General features: G+C 40.6%; 1 protein-coding gene across 10 annotated transcripts in view; it reads right to left on the reverse strand.

Annotated features, from left to right (window-relative positions):
- The window catches only part of MTA3 (metastasis associated 1 family member 3), a 244,599-nt gene that overhangs the window by 161,377 nt on the left and 58,429 nt on the right, over positions 1 to 24,793 (reverse strand). For all 10 annotated transcript variants that reach the window (XM_066378409.1, XM_066378406.1, XM_066378405.1 and 7 more), the window contains exon 3: positions 17,855 to 17,948. In XM_066378409.1, the coding sequence (XP_066234506.1) occupies positions 17,855 to 17,948 (94 nt within the window). The remainder of the gene's footprint in view (positions 1 to 17,854; positions 17,949 to 24,793) is intronic.

Consider the following 24,793-nt stretch of genomic DNA (forward strand, 5'->3'; position numbering starts at 1 on the left):
GACAAATCATTACACTGCAAAACCTATGAAAGATGACCACAAGTTCTCAAAGGAAAATATGCAACCTTAACAGCATTTACTAAAAGTATGAAATAATAAAAATCTGACTCCCCTCCCCCATTTTTTTAATCCCAGTATATTACAGAATCACTTTGCCAAGTTCCATAATAAAGTCCTATTAAGATTCTGATTGGCCTGACCAGGCGGTGGCAGAGTGGATAGAGCGTCGAACTGGGATGTGGAGAACCCAGGTTCGAGACCCTGAGGTCGCCAGCATAAGCGCGGGCTCATCTGGTTTGAGCAAGGCTCACCAGCTTGAGCCCAAGGTTGCTAGCTCAAGCAAGGGGTCATTCGATCTGCTCTAGCCCCTGGTCAAGGCACATATGAGAAAGCAATCAATTAACAACTAAGGAACCACAAAGAAGAATTGATGCTTCTCATCTCTCTCCCTTCCTGCCTGTCCATATCTGTCCCTCTCTCTGAGTCTCTCTATCTCTGCCACAAAAAAAAAAAAAAAAAAGATTCTGATTGGTGGCCCTGGCCAGTTGGCTCAGTGGTAGAGCGTCTGCCTGGCGTGTGGAAGTCCCGGGTTCAATTCCTGGTCAGGACATACAGGACAAGCACCCATCTACTTCTCCACCCTTCCCTTTCTCCTTTCTCTCTATCTCTCTCTCCCCCTCCTGCAGCCAAGGCTCCATTGGAACAAAGTTGGCCCGGGTGCTGAGGATGGCTCGATGGCCGCCACCTCAGGCACTAGAATGGCTCCAGCTGCAACTGAGCAATGCCCCAGATGAGCAGAGCATCACCGCCTGAAGGGCATGCCGAGTGGATCCTGGTCAGGTGCATGGGGGAGTCTGACTGCCTCCCCGCTTCTAACTTCAGAAAAATACAAAAATAAAAATGATTTTGATTGGAATTTCATTAAAGATTAATTTGGTAAAAATACAGGCATTTACAATATCTTAAAGAAATGTCTTCTGATCTTGTAACTTCTACATTTCCCTTATTTTATTAATTTTTGCTTTTTTTTTTTTTTTTTTTTTTTTGTATTTTTCTGAAGCTGGAAACAGGGAGAGACGGTCAGACAGACTCCCACATGCACCCGACCGGGATCCATCCGGCACGCCCACCAGGGGGCGACGCTCTGCCCACCAGGGGGCGATGCTCTGCCCCTCCGGGGCATCGCTCTGCCGCGACCAGAGCCACTGTAGCGCCTGGGGCAGAGGCCAAGGAGCCATCCCCAGCGCCTGGGCCATCTTTGCTCCAGTGGAGCCTCGGCTGCGGGAGGGGAAGAGAGAGACAGAGAGGAAGGAGAGGGGGAGGGGTGGAGAAGCAGATGGGCGCTTCTCCTGTGTGCCCTGGCCGGGAATCGAACCCGGGACTTCTGCATGCCAGGTCGACGCTCTACCACTGAGCCAACCGACCAGGGCCTAATTTTTGCTTTTATTATATATAATTCTTTTCTATTTATTTTTCTCCTCTATCTGCTTTAATAATTATTTTTAGTCATTTTTTTTTCAAAGGTTGCTTTGAAGACTTTCAATTTTCTTCTGAGTTATCACTGTTGATTTATCCTACAAGTTTTAAAGACTTGTGGTTTGAAATCACAGCTGCAGATTTTATTTCAGCAATAAAAGCTTTATTTTTGCAGAAAAGCTACTTATAAGCATTTCCTTAGATTTCCAAAGTGTACAGTAACATGGCTTGTTTTCCTTTAATTGTTAATTGTTTACTTCATTGTTTTGTAGACAGAATGCTTTTTGTGCAGCTCTTGCTTCTGGTATTTATTAAAATTTTCTTTAGGCCTCATTTATAAACAAATGTTATGAATTAACAGTCCACCTTTTAACAGAATTTATTTCATTCATATTTCTGTAATGAACATGTTATGACTCATTCTGGTCATTCTGGTTATCGTTTTCATTTTTATTTTATTTGTTTTTATTGATTACTTTTAGAGAGTCAGAGAAAAGAAGGGAGAGGAAGGCGGCAGAGGAAGGTGGGAGAGAGGGGGAGGGAGGGGTAGAGAAAGAGAGAAGCATTCATTTGTTATTCTACTTAGTTGATCATTCATTGATGGCTTCCCATATGTGCCCTGCTGGGGATCGAACCTACAACCTTGGTGTTTTGGATGATGACCTAAAAGGCTAGGGCCCATTTTGGTCATCTCATATTTAACATATTGTTATTTTTCCCTCTTCGGTTGAGTGAGGGCATATTTATAATCATTTTAAATTCATCTATTAATCTAGTAACATAAATAAGTAAAATCAAATTATTTATCTATATCCTTCCAATGGTCATCCTTAAATTATATAAGCCATATGAACTTTCTAGCAACATAATAAACAATACCTATAATCTTCCCTTTCCCCAAAATACCAGATTTTTAGAAGGCCTTTACTTTTCTTCTCCATTTAATGTTCTAATAACCTAGAATTTTATTCCTGAATTATTGATTTATGTTATACTTTTGTGTGTTGAAAAATACCTTTCTTTAGTTGTTCACACTGTTAGTGAATTCTTCCCTTAAATAAATTTGTTCTTCTACAACTAAAGTGCCACAACTACGAAACTAAGAAATCTTGATACTCATTCCTTTATTGATAACTTTCGCTCTCAGAAGGTTATAGGATTCTTCACTTTATCTTTGGTGCTCTGAAATAAAGTTCTGTCCCTTTTTTATATCTAATCTAAAGATATGTGTACCTTATCTCTGGGGAAATGTGCTTTTTAATAATTTCTCCCTCTTCCTCATTTATTTGTATTACTTAAACCCTTCAGTGTCTTTATTATTCAGCCCTTCTATTCATTATTTTATTTCAATTACCATTTTTAAGTTCCCCACTTCCTTATTCTGATTGTTCTTCCTTCTTTACAACTGTTGTTCTGTAGGATCAATATGTATATGCCTCCTACAAGTGTGTGTTTGTGTATGTATATATGTGTGCATATGTGTGTGTACAGAAAGTCACATATAAGTATCTATAAAATTTTACCTTTTATATATTTGTTTCAAAATTGGGGTTATATCTTATATATTTATCTATTTAATTCAAGTATATATAGTGTGTCCGTAAAGTCATGGTGCACTTTTGGCCCTGGCCGGTTGGCTCAGAGATAGAGCATCAGTCTGGCATGCAGGAGCCCCAGGTTTGATTCCCGGCCAGGGCACACAGGAGAAGCGCCCATCTGCTTCTCCACCCCTCCCCCTCTCCTTCCTCTCTGTCTCTCTCTTCCCCTCCCACAGCCGAGGCTCCATTGGAGCAAAGTTGGCCCGGGCGCTGAGGATGGCTCCACAGCCTCTGCCTCAGGCGCTAGAATGGCCCTGGTTGCAACAGAGCATCGCTCCCTGGTGGACATGCCGGGTGGATCCCGCTCGGGCACATGAGGGAGTCTGTCTGACTGCCTCCCCCTTTCCAACTTCAGAAAAATACAAAATAAAACAAAAAAAGTCATGGTACACTTTTGACTAGTCACAGGAGAGCAACAAAAGACGGTAGAAATGTGAAATCTGCACCAAATAAAAGGAAAACCCTCCCAGTTTCTGTAGGATGATGTGGCAGCATGTATGCATACGCAGATGACGTAACACCGTGTATACAGCGGAGCAGCCCACGGCCATACCAGTCGAGATGTGGACAGTACAGAGGAAAGTTAAGTGTGTTCTGTGGCTCGCTATATTCGAATCCGTGACCAAAGTGCAACATGAATATCGGCACGTTTATAATGAATCGCCACCACATGGGAGTAACATTACTCGGTGGGATAAGCAGTTGGAGGAAACCGGCAGTTTGGTGGAGAAACCCCGTTCTAGTAGGCCATCAGTCAGTGATGAGTCTGTACAGTGATGAGTCTGTAGAGGCTATACGGGATAGCTACCTAAGGAGCCCTAAAAAATCTGTGCATGAGCCCACATCGAACTGCACTGAGTAGGTATGAAACTGGGAGAGTTTTCCTTTTATTTGGTACAGATTTCACATTCCTATCATCTTTTGTTGCTTTCCTGTGACCGGTCAAAAGTGCACCATGACTTTACAGACACACTGTATTGTGGCACCTGTCTATGCTGATATGTCTATGTTCATTTAAATAGCTGCAAGGTTTCCAGAACATATACAGTAAACAAAGTTTAGTTTAATGCCCTATTGTTGGACACTAAATTGTCTCTTATTTTTTAATTTTTGTTGTTACAAAGGTACATTCACTTGAGTACTTGTCTGTGATTACCATGCTGTAATGAAATGGAATAATGAGTTTTAATTTTGCTAGGTATTGCCAAATTCTCTCAGGTCAAGACAGTATCAATCCTAGCCGAATATAAGTAATTTTAATTTTTTAATTGCTTGAAACTTTAGTCTCTAATTTTTAGAAATTAGAGGAAATTCCAAGACCTTTTTTTAATTTAAACATACTGGGTAACTTCTATGTTGTCAGCATTATGACAAATGATAGCTAATATATGAGTCAATAAGAGAGACACATAATACTGAGTTTAGTGCTTTTTTTTTTAGCATTTAAAATTCTTCTACGGATTTGAGAGAGGGTGAGGGAGAAAAAGAAAGAGAAAAAGAAGCACTAGTTCATTACTCCACCTAGTTTTTCATGTAATTGTGCACTCACTGTTTGCCTCTCATATGTGCTCTGACTGGGGATCAAACCCACAACCTTGGCCCACTGTGATGACTGAGTCACCCGGAAAGGGAAGTGCAGTGGTTTTTGAATGATCGCTAGTCCACACTCTAATGTGGCTTTGAAAAGGGGGGAGAGCACCACATGAGAGTAGTATAATATTTCACAGACAAAAGACAAGGATGTCAGATATCTGATGGATATTTAAGTACCAAAGACCTGATTCAAATGACTTTCAAATGTCCATCTGGATATCTATATAGGTAAAAACATGATTTTGTTACCTGAGACTAGAGCTAATTCCATTTTATTTATGAGAAAATCTCAACCAATATTAGCATTCCTAATTCAACATATCAGTCTAATTTATAAATGCCTGTGATTCAATGCATACACGTCTTTCACAATTTCATTATGTTTTCCACTTTAGCCATGCCCAGAATTTACACATAGTGGAATACAGTACATGTGATCCTATTAAATTATATATTATATTATTGTAGAATATTCTATTTCTTTATAAATTTTCCTCATTTATATTTCAGTTATAACCTAATATTGAGGGTTTTCTTTACATTACATATACAGGTATATTATACATGAATTTCATTTCAGAAATATAAAGAGGGCAATTTCCCTGACTTATACTCACTATGGTCAAAAATCATTGATAAGAAAACTATTCAGTGTAAGGCATCACTGTGAAATCTCTTTATTTAGTCAATTTGTCAAAAGAAAATGAGGTTTACTTATACAAAGCTAATAGTTCATTAGATACTTTTAGTAGTCAGTCATAAGCTTAGATATTAATTCTAAATTGTCATTAACAATACACAAAAACATAAAATCTATTAAGATCCTGTTTCAGTCAATTATTGTCCAGTGACAAATCACCCCAAAACATAGGGACACAAAATTATTTTATTTTATTCACAGGTAAGGAATTCAGACAGGGCACAACACAGTCTTGTGCCTAGCCTGACCTGTGGTGGAGCAGTGGATAAAATGTTGGCCTGGAATGCTGAGGTCGCCAGTTTGAAACCCTGGGCTTGCTCAGTCAAGGCACACAAGTTGATGCTTCCTGCTTCTCCCCTCCTTTCTCTCCTCTTTTTAAAATCTTCAAGAAAGAAAGAAGTCTTGTTGTGCCTCAACAGGAACTCAAATGGCAGAGGATGAGTCAGGTGGTGGCTCCTTCAACCACATCTGGCACCTGGGCTCAGCTAGGACTCTTAACCATAGGACCTACACATGGCTCTTCCATGTGATTTAGTCTTCTCAAAGGATGGCGGCTGAATTCCAAGCAGGAATAACCTCTGAGCAAACATTTCAACAGAACCAGAAAGAAGCTGCTTAGGCTTTTGTGACCTAGCCCTGGGACTGACACAGCACTACTTCCACCATGCTATAATGGTCACAACCCACACACATTCAAGAGAAGACATGGATCCCACCTATCAATGAAAAGAATGTTAAAGAATCTGAGGATCATGTCTGAAAACCACCATGGATTCTTTTCAGCCAACCAAGATGCTAAAACAAAGCAATTAGAAGTTTGGCTGTCCTTCAGACTTGTTCCCCTGGTAACTTCACAGCTACAAACACTTGTGGAGCAACTATAATGAACAAGATACATGAAGGCTGCAAAAACGATCAAGACCATGTCTCCAACACTAAAGAACCTTACACTGAGCACTCAGAAAGCACAAACTATGTGTCAAGGCCAGGAGAGCAGATGTATTCAAAATGTCCAATTTCAGTACTTGGAAGTAACAATCAATTGTGATTAGTGATTCTAAATCTTTTTTTAAAAGGTGTCAATTCTTTTTTCTTTTTTTCTTTTTCTTTTTTTTTTTTTTTTTTTTTTTTTTGACAGAGAGAGACAGAGACAGATAGGAAGGGAGAGAGACAAGAAGCATCAATTCTTTGTTGCGGCTCCTTAGTCTCCTTAGTTGTTCACTGTTGCTTTCTCATAGGTGCCTTGACCAGGGGAAGGGGGCTACAGCAGAGCAAGTGACCCCTTGCTCAAGCCAGTGACCTTGGGCTTCAAGCCAGCGACCTTTGGGCTCAAGCCAACAACCATGGGGTAATGTCTATGATCCCATGCTCAAGCCAGCAACCCCGTGCTCAAGCCAGTGAGCCCATGCTCAAGCCGGTGAGCCCACGCTCAAGCCAGTGACCTCAGGGTTTCAAACCTGGGTCCTCCACATCCCAGTTCGATGCTCTATCCACTGCTCTACCGCATGATCAGGAAAGGTGCCAATTCTTTTATAAAATCCCGTTTTAGTCCCAAAACCATAAAACATATTAAATATTCTACATATTTTAATAATTTGAATCATAAATGGCATGAATCTTAAAAAACAAAGTTACCAAAACATTTCATAAGAACATAATAACTTAGAACAGAATGTGATAAGAACTATGTATAGAAGTTACCTCACCATTTACATGAAACATGATAACCTTACTGCCTAATAATATTACTATATCCTAAAAATGCCTCATTACTTAAAATTTCAAGAACAGTCAACACCACTTTCTGATTCTACTTATAGTAACACAAAAATATCAGTACATAGATAAACTATGTGAAGAAAACTTAACATAGGCAGGACCAGCTGATCCCCAATTCTCTCCAACAGCTCATTCTGGTTGTTTATAATTCTAAGTAGGTATAAATAAATCTTCCTGTCCATCTTCTCTCCACAAAGTTCCAAGAATGTGTATGTTAGCATGAAAAAGCAGGGACAAACAGAATACAAGCACTGTTAAGTAAAAGAACTATTCTCATTCATTCCATTTTTCCCTATGTCACAACTTCAGTGTAAGTGACACAACTGAAAACTTGAGAAAAACATGACCAGGTGGTGGCGCAGTGGATAGAGCATCAGACTGGGACACGGAGGACCCAGGTTTGAAACTCTAGTCTGACCAGCTTGAGCGAGGGCTCATCTACCTTGAGCATAATAGGTTCACCAGCTTGAGAGCAGGGTCGCTCGCTGGCTTGAGCCCAAAGGTCGCTACCCTGAGGCCCAAGGTTGCTAGCTTCAGCCCAAGGTCACTGGCTTGAACAAGGAGTCACTCCCTCTGCTGTAGCTCCCCCCCCCTAGTCAAGGCACATATAAGAAAGCAATCAATGAACAACTAAGGCACTGTACAAAGAACTGATGCTTCTCATCTGTCTCCCTTCCTGTCTGTCCCTTTTGTCCCTCTGTCTCTTTCTCTCTGTCACAAAAAAAAAAAAAAAAAATCACCTTGAGAAGAAAATTCCAAGGAAGGAAGGGAGATGTTAAGTATAGTGAATACTTTACCTTTTGACTAACAGGGTGAAAGATGATTTAACTTCCTAAAGCTTTATTTTTTAGAAATCACAATACAAAGGTATGCAATACATCAAAAACATCTAAAATATGACAAAGGCCACATAGAGTCCCGATGAAATTCTTCATTTTGGAAAAGTCCAGCAGTCCTCAGAAATATGTCCATCCTAAACTGGCATCACTTCTTTAATCCAAAATTCCATTTCTATTAGATTAAGAGAACCAAGATTGCTTTAAAACACAAAGTATGTATATTGGCTTTTAGTGAAATTACCTTAAAAGAATCAGGAACAAGTACTCAAGTCAGATTTCTTTTAATTTGGAATATACCACAAAATAGTCCAACCTATTAGAAGTGCATGGCAATTTATGTAGAGCACCACTCTATCTCACAAGAGTCCATCCCCCAATGATCAGACTGTGTTCTCTTAGATCATCTCCCAGTAAAAGGAACCAGGGCTCCACGGAGATGAGGTCTGGGGCAAGAAGTGTGAAAGATAAGAATGGAGTATCTTATTATACCAGAAGCAAGTAAGATAAAGACTACAGGAATCATTTCAAAATGACTTAAGAACCAACCTAAATAAGCCCCACTGGCTGAAGATGGGACAATTTGAGTATCAATATGGATAATAATCGATAAAATAATAATTTATAATAAATATCAAATGTCCAAATCGAGTTTATGATGAAATTGAAAAAGAGCCCTGGCCAGATAGCTCAGTTGGTTAGAGAGTTGTCCCAACACACCAGGGTTGTGGGTTCAATCCCGGTAAAGACGCATCCAAGAATCAACCAAATTACCCTGCCTGGATAGCTCAGTTGGTTAGAGCACCATCCCAATGTGCAGAAGTTGCCAGTTCGATCCCCAGTCAGGGCACATACAGAAACAGATTGATGTTTCCTTCTCTCTCTCTCTCTCTCTCTCCCTCCCCCTCTTCCTCTCTAATAAATAAAAAATTTTAATAAGAATCAATCAATGAATGCATAAATAAGTAGAACAAATCAATGTTTCTCTCTCTCTCTAAAATGAATAAATAAATTTTTTAAAAATGAACTGGTGGCCCTGGCCGGTTGGCTCAGCGGTAGAGCGTTGGCCTGGCATGCGGGAGACCCGGGTTCGATTCCCGGCCAGGGCACATAGGAGAAGCGCCCATTTGCTTCTCCACCCCTGCCCCCTCCTTCCTCTCTGTCTCTCTCTTCCCCTCCCACAGCCGAGGCTCCATTGGAGCAAAGATGGCCCGGGCGCTGGGGATGGCTCCTTGGCCTCTGCCCCAGGCGCTAGAGTGGCTCTGGTCGCGGCAGAGCGACGCCCCAGAGGGGCAGAGCATCGCCCCCTGGTGGGCAGAGCATCGCCCCTGGTGGGCGTGCCGGGTGGATCCCGGTCAGGCGCATGCGGGAGTCTGTCTGACTGTCTCTCCCTGTTTCCAGCTTCAGAAAAATACCAAAAAAAAAAAAAAAAAAAAAAAAATTCTACAAAATCTAAATAAGTATACAGATTAGAGCAGGGGTCCCCAAACTTTTTACACAGGGGGTCAGTTCACTGTCCCTCAGACCGTAGGAGGGCCAGACTATAAAAAAAACTATGAACAAATCCCTATGCACACTGCACATATCTTATTTTAAAGTAAAAAAACAAAACGGGAACAAATACAATATTTAAAATAAAGAACAAGTAAATTTAAATCAACAAACTGACCAGTATTTCAATGGGAACTATGGGCCTGCTTCTGGCTAATGAGATAGTCAATGTCCAGTTCCATATTTGTCACTGCTAGCCGTAACAAGTGATAAGACGCGCTTCTGGAGCCGTGATGCGTGCGTCCCGCGTCACTGGAAGTAGTACTGTACGTGAGCGACGCCGCATACAGCATCCACATCCTGTGCTCCTCTCACTGACCACCAATGTAAGAGGTGCCCCTTCCGGAAGTGGGGGGGCTAGATAAATGGCCTCAGGGGGCCGCATGGGGCCCACGGGCTGTAGTTTGGGGACCCCTGGATTAGAGTATCAACACGTTGAAGTTAGATAAGAGAATGTCCTGTTCTTTCTTTTTTTAAAAATGTTTATTGTATCAATTTGAGAGAGAGAGGAACACTGATCTGCTCCTATATGTGTCCTGACTGGGGATCAAACTAGCAACCTCTGCGCTTCGGGATGATGCCCTAACCAACTGAGCTATCCAGCCAGGGCATAGAATGCCCTCATTCTTGAAGATACAGGGAAAATATGTCTTCAATGTACTTTCAAATAGTTCAAAAATACTAATACATATAGTGAGATGTTAACATTTGAGAAATTTGGTTGGAGGGCATATAGGAATTCTTGGCTATGTTTTTAAGAATTTTTCTATCAACCTAAAATTATGTCAAAGTAAATAGTTTTTAAAAACAGAGACAGGCAACAATAATACATTGTGGACCTTATGAAGTAATACATAAAGAAGTATACAATACTAACTATGAAGTAATCCTGCAACCCCTAATTCCCCTGCCAAAAAAAATTCTGGACTTAGAGCCTCTACAATCTGGATCTAATTATCCATATACAGAGAACACGGTGAAGGATGCAACACAGATTCAGTAAACAAATTCCAGGCCAAAGGAAAGTCTACAGGATGAACAACCTAGTGTCTTCAACAAAATACTAAGAGGAAATATGAATGAATGTGTATCTACAGATTAAAAGACTTAATAACATCCACAAAGAACTTATACATAAATGTTCACATTAATCATAACAACCAGAAAGTGAAAACAATCCAAATGTCCATCAATTGATGAATAAAATGTGGTATATTCATCCAATGGGTTATCATTCAGCTATAAAAAGGAATGAAGGAATTCACGCTATAGTATGAAAGAGCCTTGAAAACATTATGCTGTTAAAAAAAAATAGCCAGATACAGAAAAAAAAATATTGCATGATTCCGTTTATATGAAATGTCCAGAACCATCTACAGACTAAAAGTATATCGATGGATGCCAGAGGCTGAGAGAAAAGGGGAATGAAGAGTAACTGGTTTCTTTTCGAGGTGATGAAAATATTCTGAAATTAGACAATGGTGATGGTTATACACCTTGGTATATATACTAAAAACCTCTAAGCCACTAAACTGTATACTCTAAAAGAACAAATTTTATGCTATGTAAATTACATCTCAATTTTTAAAAACTGATGGACAAAGGGAAAGAGATTTGAGTCCTATCAACGAATCATAATCTATTAATCTTAGTTAGATCCCATTTTAACCAAACTATAAAACAGAAAAAATATCATAAAAGGAGAAATGTGAAAACTAATTAGATATTAAAGATACCAATGTTTACAGAATTCTAAATGATTAATGGATGCTAAAACAAGTAGGTTAAAGTTTGACCAAAAACAAGATATTTATATAGTTACCAAATATCTCCCCTCAAATAACTTACAGTATACAAAAGGACACCACCTTAACCAATTCATGGCCAGGTAGTTCAGTGGATAGATCATTGACCCAGCATGCCAGAGGTTGTGGGTTCAACCCCTGGTCAAGGCACATACAAAAAGCAAATGAGTACACAACTAGATGGAACTAAGTGAAACGAGTTGATGCCTCTCTATCCCCTCCCCCAAATCAATGGAAAAATTAAAAATAAAATAAAAAGTCATCAAATCTAACATCACTAATATTAGGATAACCCAAATCACATGCCTCCTAATACAATACACTGAGAACACATCATTTCCTTGGCATCCCTACAAAAATATTATACATAACCTGTATCTATCATAAGGAAACATTAGACAAATACAATATGAGCCATATTCTATAAAATAACTTGCCTGTTTTCTCCAAATATATTAAGGTTAAAACAAAAAACCCACAAAGACTGAGGAACTGGTTTCATATAAAGGAGATCTGACAGTAAAATACAATGTGTGAGACTGAATTTTATTGTAGATCAACAAAAAATATTTAAAGCTATAAAGAACACTATAGAGACTTGAAATTTGAATAAGGATTGTGAATGAGATAATAGTTTTGTGTAAATATTAGATTTCCTGATTTGTTTACAATACTGTGGTTATATAAAATAATGTCCTTGCATTTAGGAAAAACACACTGAAACCTCCAACTTATTCTCAAATTGTTCAGAAAAAAATGTATATAATTTACAATGACAAAATCAACAAGGGCAAATTTATTTTTGCTAAATCTGGGTATAGGGCACATGGGAGTTCCTTATATATTCTTGACATTCCCTGTAAGTTTGAATGAGGCTATATCTTTTAGAAATACATACTGAGGTATTTACAGATGAAATGGTAACATTTCTCTGATGAACTTCAAAATAATAAAGCAAATGAGCAGGGGTCTAGATCAGCCATTTTCAACTGCTGTGCCACATAATACATGCGATACCTGACTATGGAGCAAGGGAAACTTACCTCTTTTCCCTTAGGTTGTCAAATAAAAAGGTGACAACAACCAACACGAACAACAATAGCCATCTGGTTCGAATACCCTTTTCCCTTTTTTTAATTGATTTTAGAGAGAGAAGAATTGGGGAGAGACACTGATTTGTTGTACCACCTGATTTTTTACAGAAAAAAAAGTCACTTTGAAGCAAAAAAGGGAAGCAATTACTTTTTTTTTCAATTGATCAAAATTATACCTACTTTGTTTTTTGGGTCAGACCAGCAAAAAAAAATTTTTGTGTGTGCTGCAGAATTTTAGTAATTAGTTTATGTGTGCCATGAGATGAAAAAGGTTGAAAATCGCTGGTCTACCCGGATCGGGTTGCTCAGTTGGTTAGTGTGTCATTCCCATAAGCCAAGCTTGTAGGTTCAATCCCAATAAGGGCACAAACAAGAATCAACCAATAAAGGCATAAATAAGTGTAACAACAAATTGATGTTTCTCCCCCCCTTCTCTCTCCCTAAAATCAGTAAATTAAATAAATTTTAAAAAGAGAAAAGACTGGATAGATTCTCCTTTTCTTCTTTAAAAAAAAAAAAAAAAAAAAGAGGCCCTGGCCGGTTGGCTCAGTGGTAGAGCGCTGGCCTGGCGTGCAGAAGTCCCGGGTTCGATTCCTGGCCAGGGCACACAGGAGAGGCACCCATCTGCTTCTCCACCTCTTCCTCTCTCCTTCCTCTCTGTCTCTCTCTTCCCCTCCCGCAGCTGAGGCTCCACTGGAGCAAAAGATGGCCCAGGCACTGGGGCTCCTTGGCCTCTGCCCCAGGCGCTAGAGTGGCTCTGGTCGCGACAGAGCGACGCCTCGGATGGGCAGAGCATCGCCCCCTGGTGGGCGTGCCGGGTGGAGCCCGGTCAGGCGCATGCGGGAGTCTGTCTGACTGCCTCCCCGTTTCCAGCTTCAGAAAAATACAAAAAAAAAAAAAAAAAAGAAAAAGAAAATCTGGTCTAGATGAAATCAATTGGTCATATATTAATAACTTTTGTATGTCTGAAATTTTCTGTAATAAAAGCTTTAAGAAGTCCATAATGACAAGTTTCTTAAATGGATAAACTAAGGCTCAGGAAAATTAAGTGGCATCCACACTCAGGATTCCAATTATGTAATCTTTCTAACATATGACATTCCATTAATCCTCCCATAAACCTCTTTATAAAACATGAACTATTCATGCAATTTTATTAGTTCTTCCCACCTTAAGTTTTAGTCAATACCAACAGAAACATAGAAAGATACCTCTAACTCCTGCATACTAAGGCCTATCAATAAATGAGTGAAAACAGGTAAATGCAATCCACCCAAAGAGAAATGCATTACAATTAATGAGGACATAGAAAAACCAACTGACAGGTTTTTAGTTTGTTTGTTTGAGATTTGATTTTTGAGAGAGAGAGAGAGAAGCAGGAAGCATCAACTCATAGTAGTTGCTTCCTGTATGTGCCTTGACCAGGCAAGCCTGGGGTTTTGAGTCAGCGACCTCAGCATTCCAGGTGGACACTTTATCCACTGCACCACCACAGATCAGGCCAACTGACAGTTTTTAAACACCCATTATGAGCCCTTCTTTAGATCACATAATCCTCATATCAACACTGGCAAAATTTTTTCCCTTATTTTTTTTAACTGTGGGAAAATATATATGACATAAAATGAGGAGATTTTTTCCATCCTATTTTACAGATGAGGAAATGGAAATAAGGGAGAAGTTAAGCAGCAAGTAGCAAACCAGAATCTGAACCCAGGTCTTTCTCTAAACTGCACGACCCCCAGTACATAATTTGATTGATTCTTAAGTTTCTTAAAATTCAGTTTCTATGACTCAATAACAAGAGCAAATCAATTCTGAAAAAACTGATTTTTTATATATGCAAGCCTAAAATAGCCCCAGGGTACAGGCATGATGAGACCCACCATGAACAGTAGGCAAATCCCTTAACAATCTTTATATTTCACTACCCTTGCAGTAATAATTTAAGAAACTACATTTAAAAAAGGAAGCTACATTAACAGCTAAATTAAACTCAACTGGCCCTGGCTGGTTGGCTTAGTCGTAAAGCATCAGCTCGACATGTGGATGTCCAGGGTTTGATTTCCAGCCAGGGCACACAGGAGAAGCGCCCATCTGCTTCTCCACCCCTCCCCCTCTCCTTCCTCTCTGTCTCTCTTCCCCTCCGACAGCCAAGGCTCCATTGGAGCAAAGCTGGCTCTGGTGCTGAGAATGGCTCCATGGCCTCTGCCTCAGGTGCTAGAAATGCTCAGTTGCAATGGGGCAACGCCCCAGGTGGGCAGAGTATCACCCCCTAATGGGCATGCTAGGAGGATCCTGGTCAGGCGCATGCGGGAATCTGTCCCTCTGCCTTCCCATTTCTCACTTCAGAAAAATACAAAAAAAAAAAAAGAAGAAGCTACATTAACAGCTATATTAAACTCAACTGGCCCTGGCTAATTGGCTCAGTGGTAAAGCATTGGCCCAGTGTGTGGATGTCCCAGGTTCAATTCCTGGTCAGGGCACATGAAACACAACTATCTGCTTCTTCATCCCTCCCCCTTCTCTTTCTCTCTTTCTTTCCCACAACCATTGCTCAATTGGTTCAAGCACATCAGCCCCAAGTGCTGAAGATGGCTCCATGGAGCCTCCTCCTCCAGTGCTAAAAATAGCTTAGTTGCAAGCATGGCCCCAGATGGGCAGAGCATCCGCCCCAGACAGGGGTTGCCAGGTGGATCCCAGTTGTGGCGCATGCCGGAGTCTGTCTCTCTATCTCCCCTCCTCTCACTTGGAAAAGAATAAATAAATAAATAAATAAATAAATAAATTTAAAATATATATGAATACAAATATATATATGAATATAAATGAAACACTTATGAGCTTAAGTTTATGTTGTAAATGGTGAACAAAATCCAAATAATTTTACATAGACACTTTCCTAACACATTGAATTTACAGATTTTGGCTACAGCTAAGATAACTGATTAGTACATCATTTTAATAAGTAATTATTTTGGCTACTCTGTGGAGTAGCCCATTCTCTATCTTACTGCTTCATTAATAAACTCACTTTCATTTGAAACAAAACAATTATTTTGGTCTCAGACATGAGGAACAAATATGAATGCCCTGATTCTGTCAATACATCATTTTCAAATATTATACAACCCATATCATAATGAATACTTTCTAAACAAAAATAAAAAGGAATTAAAAAACACTATGAACTATATAGCAGAACACAGACAACTAATCTGCCTGTTTAAACCGGCAACACAAGGCCCTGGCCAGTTGGCTCAGTGGCAGTGTGTCGGCCTGGTGTGTGGATGTACCAGGTTCAATTTCAGATCAAGGCACACAGGAGAAGTGACCATCTGCTTCTCTCCCTCTTTCTCCCTCTCCCTCTCCCTCTCCCTCTCCCTCTGCCTTTCCCTTTCTCTCTCTCTCTCTCTCTCTCTCTCTCTCTCTCTCCCCTCTCCCCTCTCCTCCCACAACCATGGTTTGATTGGTTCAAGTGCATCGGTCCCAGGAGCTGAGAGCGGCTTCAGGGAGCTTCTGCCTCAGGAGCTAAAAATAACTCGGTTGCCAGCATAGCCCCAGACGGGGTTGCAGGTGGATCCTAGTTGAAACGCATTTGGGAATCTGTCTCTCTATCTCCCTTCCTCTCACTTAGAGAGAAAAATAAAAATAAATAAATAAATAAATAAATAAATAGGCAACACAATGAGAAAATAATTCTCAAGCCAACAGAGAAAACAAACCTGTGCACAAAAACAACAGCCTCCCCTACCCATTACTACATCACTTCTGAAGTTTCAGGATCCCCAAGACTCATTATAGATCATAGTATTAAACTAAAAAATGGTTTTCAAAATAAAGCATGTATTCTTAAAATTTAAATCACCCTTTTACGATTGTGTTTGTTTTAAAATAAAACAAAGGTGGTAGCCCTGGTCAGTTGGCTCAGTGGTAGAGTGTCGGCCCAGCGTATGGATGTCCTGGGTTCGATTCCCAGTCAGGGCACACAGGAGAAGCGCCCATCTGCTTCTCCACCCCTCCCCCTCTCACTTCTCTCTCTCTCTCACTTCTCTCTCTCTCTCTCCCTCTCTCTCTCTTCTCCTCCCTTCCTGAAGCCATGGCTCAATTAGAGCCAGTTGGCACTGGGAACTGAGGAAGGCTCCATGGTCTCCTCCTAAGGCACTAAAAAAATTGGCTCCAGTTGCAACAGAGCAAGGGTCCCAGATGGGCAGAGCATCACCCCCTAGTGGGCTTGCTGGGTGGATCCTGGTCAGGGCACATGTGAGAGTCTCTCTCTGCCTCTCCTCCTCTCAGTAAACAGAAAATAAATAAAAGTGCTAAAATACATTAAAGCTGTTGATTGGACAAAAAGACACAATACAGATTATACTATAAGCAAGTGCTCAGATATACACTAACTATATTTAAATTTAAAAAGAATTTTTTTAAAGAAATACTCAAAGTTGTTATCTACAGGAATGCGTATCTAAACATCACTTTGCATTTCTTTTTCTAGCAGTTTTTTAATACATATCAAATACTATAAACACATAATAAATACTCGAAATTCTTATTTATTTTTATTTTATTTATTGATTTTTCAGAGAGAAAGGAGAAAGAGAGACAGAAACATCGATCTGTTCCTGTATGTGCCCTGACCGAGGATCAAACCCATAACCTTTGCATATCGGGATGATGCTCTAACCCAGTGGTCCCCAACCCCCGGGCCGCGGACTAGTACCGGTCCATGGGCCATTTGGTACTGGTCCACAGAGAAAGAATAAATAACTTACATTATTTCCGTTTTATTTATATTTAAGTCTGAACGATGTTTTATTTTTTTAAAATGACCAGATTCCCTCTGTTACATCCGTCTAAGACTCACTCTTGACGCTTGTCTCGGTCACATGATACATTTATCCGTCCGACCCTAAAGGCCGGTCCATGAAAATATTTTCTGACATTAAACCAGTCCGTGGCCCAAAAAAGGTTGGGGACCACTACTCTAACCAACTGAGCTATCCAGCCAAGGACAAATACTCAAAATTTTTATAAATGTAAATATTGCCAAGTTATACAGAGAGGGAAAACAAAGTCTTCCTAGAAAATACCAATGACGTATAAATTTCCTCATACTTGTAAACGTAAACCACCATCGAAAATGAGAGATGGAAAAACACTGCCCTGTCTGCCTGCTAAAGCCTACTTGCAAAGACTGATATTTCAACATTCTGACTAATGAAGAAACATACAAATGCAACATAAAAAAAATATACTAAAACCAAACTCCACTCAAAACGTATTCCCATCTAAACTAACAGAAAGATAAACGAGAAGGCAAAAGGCTACAGGTAACAAAAAAGTATTTTTCCTCACCTCATGGAAAATGAAAGACTTAAAAACATTTTATTAATCCAAGAAAAAAAAACAATTAACTTACTAGCATGCTTGTCTGCAAGCATTATAAGCGTGTTGGAAATATCTCGCCGTCTATAAAAGCACACTACTTTCGCTTCCACGTTGCCAGTTGCAGTCTAAGAAATAAGAAAAATAGAAGTCATCTGTACTGAATATTAGAGTCATAATAGTTTATAAAACAAAACTAAATATAGCACAATTATAAAATCGTTCTCATTTACACTGTGCCAACAACTGCAGAATAAGCGGAGCTAAAAAATTCAAATAAGGATGAGCGACATTTGTTCAGGTTCCAAGTGAAACTAAAAGGCCAAAGATAAAATAACTTATTGGTGTCAATTAAACTAAAGCCATCAGACCGTTTTAATGAATGAAGCCAGACATAGTTAAATCTGACCAGCTTTGAGACACTAATCTCAAAAACTTCAACAGCCACCACAGAACTTACTTAAGACAGTTAAATATATCTCCTCCAAAACCACTCCCAGAAGCACAGAGTAAAATCACCCACCCCTCTCCTGAATATCCCCACGTTGGACTGATGATGAATGCAGGTCTGTAGGTAAAGGGCAACCATCATGCAGAATAGACCAGATGACCTGGAAAAGCATTCTCCAGCCCAAGGGAGTCTATGAATCCATAATAGTCAATAATCTTAGTATATAGTACTTACTTTACCTTCCCATATGAAAGTATTAAAAACTGTAAGTTATGAACACTGGAGCTCTTATTTCTTTCTGATTACAGTCTAGAATACAATCAATACTCAGTTAGGTTGTAATTTACTGCAGCTGGGGCCCAGGCTCCAACTCTCCTTTATGAATTCTGAGAGCTTTCAAGAAGGTCAATCATTCATTACAAAGTTCCTTGTAAAAACATAGAGCACAATAAAAAGCTACTGTGATTTCCATTTTCAAACACATTTGAAAACAAATTTTCAGAATTTCTCTAGGCTTACAGACATATTCAAAAAATAAAGAAATAAGAATATATATGTATTGCAGTAAATGTGTCAATTTTAAGAACTTCAGCAGCAGTTTTAGAATGAAAAATAGTCTTGTAAAAATACTGCCCCTTAAAATTGAAATCATATTAAATCCTAACCGAAGTGCTTCTATATTTCACAATGTTATGATCAAATATATCCTCCAGAAGCAATGATCCAGCAATCCGCTAAATGAACAAGCCAATAATTCCATGTAAATAAAACCTATCAATGACTCCAATTGTAAGCTATTTATCATTTTTGTCTTCTTTGACACAAAAGCATGTTAAAAATCCAAAACAAGAATATCAAGGCATATTTTTTTCTTGGAAGGCATATAAACCTGCTTGGGATGGAGGGGCATATTTCAAAATAAATATTTCCTTTTGAACTATGTACACAATTGGCTACTTGGTAGTTTACAACTACAGTACTCCTCTATACTACACACATATACACACACACACACAAAACCTCATTATCCCTCTAAAGCTGAGCTGTCCAAATTGTGGTCCAAGGCCCAGTCCACATTATTACCATGTAATGAAATGAGTACAGGATTGAGAGTAAGTGTATTATATTGCATTTGAGAGTTAATTTTATAGCTATTGACCCTAACAATGAAAAATGGGGACTGGCATTTTTATAAGCCTATTTTAAACTTAATTTTTCTACCTTTTAAAATTTTACACAGTCTGAGATAGTGAAAATTCTTTACCACAAATAGTTTGGCCTGACCAGGCAGTGGCACAGTAGATAGAGTGTCGGACTGGGACGCAGAGGACCCAGGTTCAAAGCCCCAAGCTCACGGCTTGAGCTAGGATTCATCCAGCTCTAAGGCCCTAGGACTCTAGGGCTCATCCCAGTGATCCAGTTGCGTGGTCGCTGGCTCGAGAGTGGGATCATAGACATAACTTCATGGTCACTGGCTTGAGTCAGGGGTCACTCGCTCCACTGTAGCCCCCCAGTCAAGGCACATATGAGAAAGCAATCAATGAACAACTAAGATGCTACAACAAAGAATTGATGCTTCTCGTCTCTCTCCCTTCCTGTCTATCCCTATCTGTCCCTCTTTCAATCTGTAAAAAAAAAAAAAAAAACAGTTTGAAAAGTACTGCTCTAAGACCTAGGTTAAATATATATAAAGTCTGGAGAAATTCTTCAGTTATTCACCAAATTTTTTTGAGCCCTTCCTATGTGCCCAAGCACTGAGCCAAGCACTGCAGACACATGGTGCCTACCCTCCCTATACCCCCATTCAAGCAAGGATGCCTGGTCACATGACATCTCCTCTCCAAACCTTCCAAAACCCAGTTATAATCTTGTCCTTCCCTTGATCAGAAACCTTCACTGGTTCCCGACAACTAACCATAAAGATCAAACATCCCTGACAATGTTCCCAGTACCATTTTCCTCTACTTTCTCCTCTCCCTTCAGACCCCTCTTATCACTCATGGAGGCAGGAAGTACAATCTACTGGGAAAAAGACAGAAAAAGCTTCATGGTGGAAGAAATGGGGCAAAGAAACCTTAGTCTGCTGGGAAAGAAGAAAAGGAGTCCCGACAGATGAGCCTGGAGCACTGAGTTGTCTAAGAAAAAAAAAAGGCCCTGAGTAAAAACCCACAGGTGGGAAAAGTGGGGACAGCTATAAAGAAGAACCCATGATAAACATCAATTTCTTTTTTTCCATTTAGGTTGCAGCATCTCCAATCTATTCTGTCAAACACATTTATTAAAATATCCTCTAGCAGTAAGAGGCTTTCTTAAACTCTAAAAACATCTTAGTCAACCTCATACTCATGTCTGTTTCTATCCCATACTTAGAAAGTATATTATTCAAACAAAAACAAAACACTCTATTTCAAAAAGTCCACAGTTTACCCAAAGTAAAGAACAAGTGGTAAAGGACTTTCCTTTTCCAGTCTCAGTCCTTTTTCCCAAAAAATCCCAAATGGCACTAGGGGTATTAACTTGCATCCTATAAAAAGGGCTTTGATGAATACCCTGAAAATATGTGCAAAATTGTGCACGTACAAATGTAGGTGGAGGGGTCATCAGATACTTAAAGAAGTTATTGACTCCCCTCCTCCCAAAAAAATCGTAACAATAAGACTCTAAACATTAAAGTGAATCCCATAGCAAGTCTCAAGATGAACAAAATATGCAGAATGTAAAGATACATGTACATTATACAATATACACACCAAAAAACCCCAATAGTAAATAGCACACTAATTTATCCACAGCGTAACTTCCAAAACTTCCTGAGACTACATCCTCATTATTATGTGCAGAAAGACTTCTTTCAACATGTATGCAGAATCAATCTTTAGTAGCAAGAGCAATACCAAACCTAGACAGTGACTAAATAAATTTACCAAAAAGTTGTTATCTATTTTAACCTTATATTCTTCCCCCAAAAGATCATCTTCACTATATCTGGGTACAAATTAGGAGAGAAGAAAAGAGGGAATATCAATATTGAATTGTGTTCATCAACTGACATTTAGGGTTTGTTTTGTTTTGTTTATAGACAGAGTCAGATAGAGGGATAGATAGGGACAGACAGACAGAACAAAGAGAGATGAGAAGCATCAATCATCAGTTTTTCGTTGGGACACCTTAGTTGTTCATGGATTGCTTTCTCATATGTGCCTTGACCATGGGCCTTCAGCAGACCAAGTAACCCCTTGCTCAAGCCAGCGACCTTGGGTCCAAGCTGGTGAGCTTTACTCAAACCAGATGAGCCCGCGCTCAAGCTAGCGACCTCGGGGTCTCGAACCTGGGTCCTCAGTATCCCAGTCAGACACTCTATCCACTGTGCCACCGCCTGGTCAGGCTGTTTTGTATTTTTTTGAAGTGAGAAGTGGGGAGGCAGAGAGACTCCCACATGCACCTGACCTGAATCCACAGGGCATGCCCACCAGGGGGCAATGCTCTGCCCATCTGGGGCATCACTCTGTTGCAATAGGAGCCATTCTAGCATCTGAGGCGGAGGCCATTGAGCCATCCTCAGTGCCTGGACCAACTTTGCTTTAATGGAGCCTTGGCTGCAGGAGGGGAAGAGACACGAGAGGCGGAAGGGTGGAGAAGCAGATGGGTGCTTCCCCTGTGTGCCCTGGCCAGGAATCGATCCTGGGACTTCCACATGCCGCACCAATGCTCTACCACTGAGCCAACTGGCCAGGGCTATTTGTTTTTTTTTAACTGACTTAACAGAGAGAGGAAGGGAGAGAGAGAAACACTGACTTGTTATTGCACTCATTCACATACTCATTGGTTCATTCTTGTTTGTGCCCTGACTGGGAATGAACCCACAACCCTGGCGTATAGGGATGAGACTCCAACTGAGCAACTCAGCCAAGGCAACTTATATTTAGTTTTGCACTAAAAGTTACCAAAACTTTTCTGGAAAAATTGAGACTAAAATCTATTACTGAAATTTAAAAAGAAGGAAGGGGGGCGGGAGGAAGGCTGTAGTCCAGCTTTTAAACTAAGCAGCTAACATTTTTTTTTACAGTGACAGAGAGAGTCAGAGAGAGGGACAGATAGGGACAGACAGGAACAGAGAGAAATGAGAAGCATCAATCATTAGTATTTTGTTGCAACACCTTAGTTGTTCATTGATTGCTTTCTCATGTGCCTTGACCATGGGGCTGCAGCAGAACGAGTAACCCCTTGCTCGAGCCATCGACCTTGGGTCCAAGCTGGTGAGCTTTGCTCAAACCAGGTGAGCCCGCACTCAAGCTGGCAACCTCGGGGTCTTGAACCTGGGTCCTCCACTTCCCAGTCCGACGGAGGGAGGGAGGAAGGCTGTAGACCAGCTTTTAAACTAAGCAGCTAACATTTTTTTTTTACAGTGACAGAGAGAGTCAGAGAGTGGGACAGATAAGGACAGAGAGGAACAGAGAGAGATGAGAAGCATCAATCATTAGTATTTCGTTGCGATACCTTAGTTGTTCATTGATTGCTTTCTCATGTGCCTTGACCATGGGGCTGCAGCAGACCAAGTAACCCCTTGCTCGAGCCAGCGACCCTGGGTCCAAGCTGGTGAACTTTGCTCAAACCAGATGAGCCCGCACTCAAGCTGGCAACCTCAGGGTCTCGAACCTGGGTCCTCCGCTTCCCAGTCCGACACTCTATCCACTGCGCCACAGCCCAGTCAGGCAGCAGCTAACATTTTAAATAGGATTTTTTTGAGAGAGAGAAAGAGACAGAGAAAGGAGAGAGAGAAGGAGAGAGGGAAAGAGAGAAGCAACATCCCATTGCTCCACTTAGTTACACACTGATTGCTTCCTGGGGATCAGGCTGGTGACCTCAGGCTCAATTCAAGCCAGTGACCCTGTGCTCAAGTCAGAGCAACCTCAGACTCAAGCTAGCAACCTTGGGATAGTGTCAGCAAACCCAGGCTCACACCAGCAACCTCAGGTTCCGAACCAGCAGCCTCAGTGTTCGGGGTTGACGCTCTATCCATTGCACCACCACTGGTCAAGCTCAAACAAGATTTTTTTTTTTTTTTTTTTTGTATTTTTCTGAAGCTGGAAACGGGGAGAGACAGACAGACTCCCGCATGCGCCCGACCGGGATCCACCCGGCACGCCCACCAGGGGGCGTCGCTAGCTCTGTTGCGACCAGAGCCACTCTAGCGCCTGGGGCAGAGGCCAAGGAGCCATCCCCAGCACCCGGGCCATCTTTGCTCCAATGGAGCCTTGGCTGTGGGAGGGGAAGAGAGAGACAGAGAGGAAGGAGAGGAGGAGGGGTGGAGAAGCAGATGGGCGCTTCTCCTGTGTGCCCTGGCCGGTAATCGAACCCAGGACTTCTGCACACCAGGCTGACGCTCTACCACTGAGCCAACCGGCCAGGGCCTCAAACAAGATTTTTTTTAAAAACCTGGAAGCGGCTTATAAGTGAATTGTGTGACAATGATGATTGACAGTCTATCCCAGGAATTTGGTTTAAAAAAAAAATCTATTTATAAGATAGTTAATAACATATCTTATGGTTACTGCCCCTTCTTCCCCTGGCTTATCAATTATCAAGTGTTCTTAAAATCATTATTAGGATTTTCCAATCATGTTAACTTCCCCCACTGGGCCAACTTGTCCTCTGAGCAGCCAAGGACTTTCTGGAACACTCTTGGGGCCTCTCCCCATTGGCTACCTACTTCTCATTCTTTAGGCCTCAATTTCAATGTCCTTATTAAAACCCTTTCCATCTCTATCCAAAGGAAGTGACATCTGTTATTCCTTATGCAAGGCTCTTGCTTATTTCCTTCTTAGAAGTTAACACTGTCACTAGTTTCTCTTTTTTTATGGTTTTGTGGGGTTTTTTAGAGAAAGAGGAATGGGCAGAGAGAAACATCAATTTGCCAGTCCACATGTCCATGCATTCATCGGTTGATCCTTATATGTGCCCTGACTGGAGATCAAACCCTCAGGCCTGGCACACTGGGACAACACTCCAACCGAGCAACACAGCCAGGGCAGTCATCACCATTTTCCTTATGCCTGTTAACATCTTTTCATGCGTCTCCCTCATCTCCTTCATGAGAACAAAGACAGTGTGTGGGCAAAAACCATGTCCATATTGTTCACACTGTTCACTAGTATTTTGTCTGAGCCTAATATTAATATAGTCCCTAATCCATAATAGGTACTCAACAAATATTTGTTGAATGAATTATTTAAAAGGAGATCTCTTTTTCTCATCCCCTCAGAAATAAAAGCCCTATGCAAATATTTAGTACTTAACTAGCCAATCTCAGTTCTTATTTACCAATACCCACCAAGTCAAACTGCCATTCTTGAAATTACAGCGAATCCTATTCCTCACAGTTCAGTCATCTGCAGCCGCCAAAGGACAATCACTTTACTAATGACTCTTTGTTGAATGCAGAGGGGCAGAAAGAAGGTGAGGACTGGTGTGTGTGTGCGGTAGGGGTATATTTTGAAGTAAATGTTAAGAAAGGAATATGAA

This window comes from Saccopteryx leptura, chromosome 3 (genome assembly GCF_036850995.1).
Source record: "Saccopteryx leptura isolate mSacLep1 chromosome 3, mSacLep1_pri_phased_curated, whole genome shotgun sequence".
NCBI classification, from domain to species: Eukaryota; Metazoa; Chordata; class Mammalia; order Chiroptera; family Emballonuridae; genus Saccopteryx; species Saccopteryx leptura.